Source organism: Austrofundulus limnaeus, unplaced genomic scaffold, assembly GCF_001266775.1.
Source record: "Austrofundulus limnaeus strain Quisiro unplaced genomic scaffold, Austrofundulus_limnaeus-1.0 Scaffold2560, whole genome shotgun sequence".
NCBI classification, from domain to species: Eukaryota; Metazoa; Chordata; class Actinopteri; order Cyprinodontiformes; family Rivulidae; genus Austrofundulus; species Austrofundulus limnaeus.
In genome coordinates, this window is record NW_013954962.1 from 13307 (window position 1) to 15978 (window position 2672).

General features: G+C 34.1%; 1 protein-coding gene across 1 annotated transcript in view; it reads left to right on the forward strand.

The window, feature by feature from the left end:
- LOC106511164 (leukemia inhibitory factor receptor) overlaps positions 1 to 1034 on the forward strand; it is a 14029-nt gene extending 12995 nt beyond the window's left edge. Inside the window, exon 17 of the mRNA XM_013999912.1 lies at positions 186 to 1034. Coding sequence (XP_013855366.1) covers positions 186 to 632 — 447 coding nt within the window. The 3' untranslated portion in view covers positions 633 to 1034. The remainder of the gene's footprint in view (positions 1 to 185) is intronic.
- Positions 1035 to 2672: the final 1638 nt, after the last annotated feature.

The window sequence follows — 2672 nt, forward strand, 5'->3', positions numbered from 1 at the left end:
TAGTGAATGCTGACTCAGCATTTATTTGTAGTGAATGCTGACTCAGCATTTATTTTTAGTGAATGCTGACTCAGTGTTTATTTGTATTGAATGCTGTTTATTTTAATGAATGCTGACTCAGCGTTTTACACAATGACCTGTTTTATCAGGTTTATGATGTAGATTTATAAATCCTCTGCTTGCAGAGTAAAAACGGGAACCCTTACCTCCACCCTGAGCAGTGCCAGCAGAACGAAGATGAGATGGACGTTCCTCAGCTGCAGTTTAAATCTGGAGCCCGTCTGAGCGGCTACATCAACGAGGAGGACATGTCTCCTCTGTCTCTGTCTCAAACTCCCAACGGTTACTTCAACACACCAAAGCCCACCGACGTGCCCACCTCAAAGAGCTGGTCTCCAGCTGGTGTACAGTCTTCTCCGTTCAGAGCCCTGTTTCCAAACCCCTCCTATAACCTGACGATAGAGGGCGGGGACCAGCTGGTCTCCTCAGGACCTGGAGTCCTGTCTGGGCTGGACAGCTCCTGTGGGTACAAGCCTCAGGGTTCTGTGGAGACCTTCAGTCTGATCCAGGACCAGCAGGACTTTGGGATCATCTGTAACCAAGGTTACATTTTGGCACCAAACACTTCTTAACACTAGTTAACTCGTTTATTTGACCCATTCTTGTGGTTAAACATTAACCAGGTGAGGCTTGACTCGTGCAGCTAAATGTTTACCTGCTGTGACTTGTAGTTGGCAGATATGGAGATGACTCTTTATCAAAGACACTGAATAAATACACAAAGGGCTTGCCGTAAAACGGTTCAGCTCCAGAATGTTCTGTGGTTCTACTGTTAAAGGAAACACGTCTAATATTCATTTAWTAACTAATTAAACTGCTGTGAGACGTTTAAACACATAAACACCACAAACTACATTTTACAAACTTTGAAGAACGTTTTTGTTGCGTTCAGACTTTGAGTCAGTTTTTTTAACCTTAAAGTGTTTTTAAATTGCTTTGATTACTTTGTTTCATTTGAAACATTTCTCTGCTGCTTTAAACAGTTTCAGCTGTTTGTTGTTTTCATCATAAAGTTTGATTTGATTCAATCTTCTTTGTTCTTTTAAAACAGTATTTTCTAACTCAGTATGTGAMCAAGAAAAACAAATTATTTGTTTTAGCAGCTGCAGGATTTATTTGTTGTCATGAGTTCCAATGGGTTTAAACTAGTTAAAAAAATTAAATTAAATTTTTAAGCTAGCTAGTTTAAAACTGGTTTAAACCAATTTAAACTGGATAAAAACCAGTTTTAACTGATTCTAACTGGATTTAAATAGATTTAAACTGGTATAATTTGTTTTAAACTGGTTATAATTGGTTTTAAATGGCTCTAAACCGATTTAAACTGGTTTTAAACTGGTTTAAATTGGATTTAAACTGATTTAAATTGGATTTAAACTAGTATAAACTGTTTAAACTGGTTTAGATTGGATTTAAACAGATATAAACTGGTTTAAACTAGTTTTAAACTGATTTAAACCAGATTCAACTGCATTTCTAATGATTTACACTGGTCTTACAAAAAATGTAACTGGTTTAAATTGGATTTAAGCTGGTTTAAATTGAATTTAAACTGGTATAAATGGGTTTAAACTGGTTTGAATTGGATTTAAACTAATATAAACTGGTTTAAACTAGTTTTAAACTGATTTAAACCAGTTTCAACTGCATTTCTAATGATTTACACTGGTCTTACAAAAATTTAAACTGGTTTAAATTGGATTTAAACTGATTTAAATTGGATTTAAACTAGTATAAACTGTTTAAACTGGTTTAAATTGGATTTAAACAGATATAAACTGGTTTAAACTAGTTTTAAACTGATTTAAACTGGTTTCAACTGCATTTCTAATGATTTACACTGGTCTTACAAAAATTTAAACTGGTTTAAATTGGATTTAAGCTGGTTTAAATTTAGTTTAAACTGGTTTGAATTGGATTTAAACTAATATAAACTGGTTTAAACTAGTTTTAAACTGATTTAAACTGGTTTAAATTTAATTTCTAGTTATTTAAACTAGTTTGAATTTAATTTCTAATTATTTAAACTGGTCTAAACTAATTTAAATTGGATGTACACTGATTTAAACAGTTTTAACTGGAATTACACTGACCTAAGCTGTGCTGAACAGAATCTGCTGCAGTTTATCTTTTTGATTTAAAGATGTGAAATATTTTTGTCTCCTCGTTTTAATAAGTCTTGTTTTGCTGCTGCTGTTTGAGTGACAGCAGGGGGCGCCACAGGAGCACAGACAGATGTTTTCTGTATGTTTATGTTTTTTATGTTTTTTATTTCTTAAATAAAACATTGAAACAACAGAACGTTCCTACATTTCTGTAAAYGATGCTGAAATCTGTTGAAAATGAGCTGCTAAAGTTGTGGAATAGAGGCTAAAATGAACTAAATGGAGGCTAAAGCCACTGGACCGCCCACGTTCTGTTTGACACATTTGTTATTTTTTTAATGGTATTTTAGGTCTGAATGTTAAGGAGCTAAAGGCTAAAGGCAACAGAATGGTAAATATAAGCTTAGATTAGCAGATCAGAAGCTAAACGTGGGTAACATGCTAACAGTTGTAAAGCAGAGACATGAAATAGTTTGAAACATTTTTGCTCTCAGTTCTTCCTTCGCC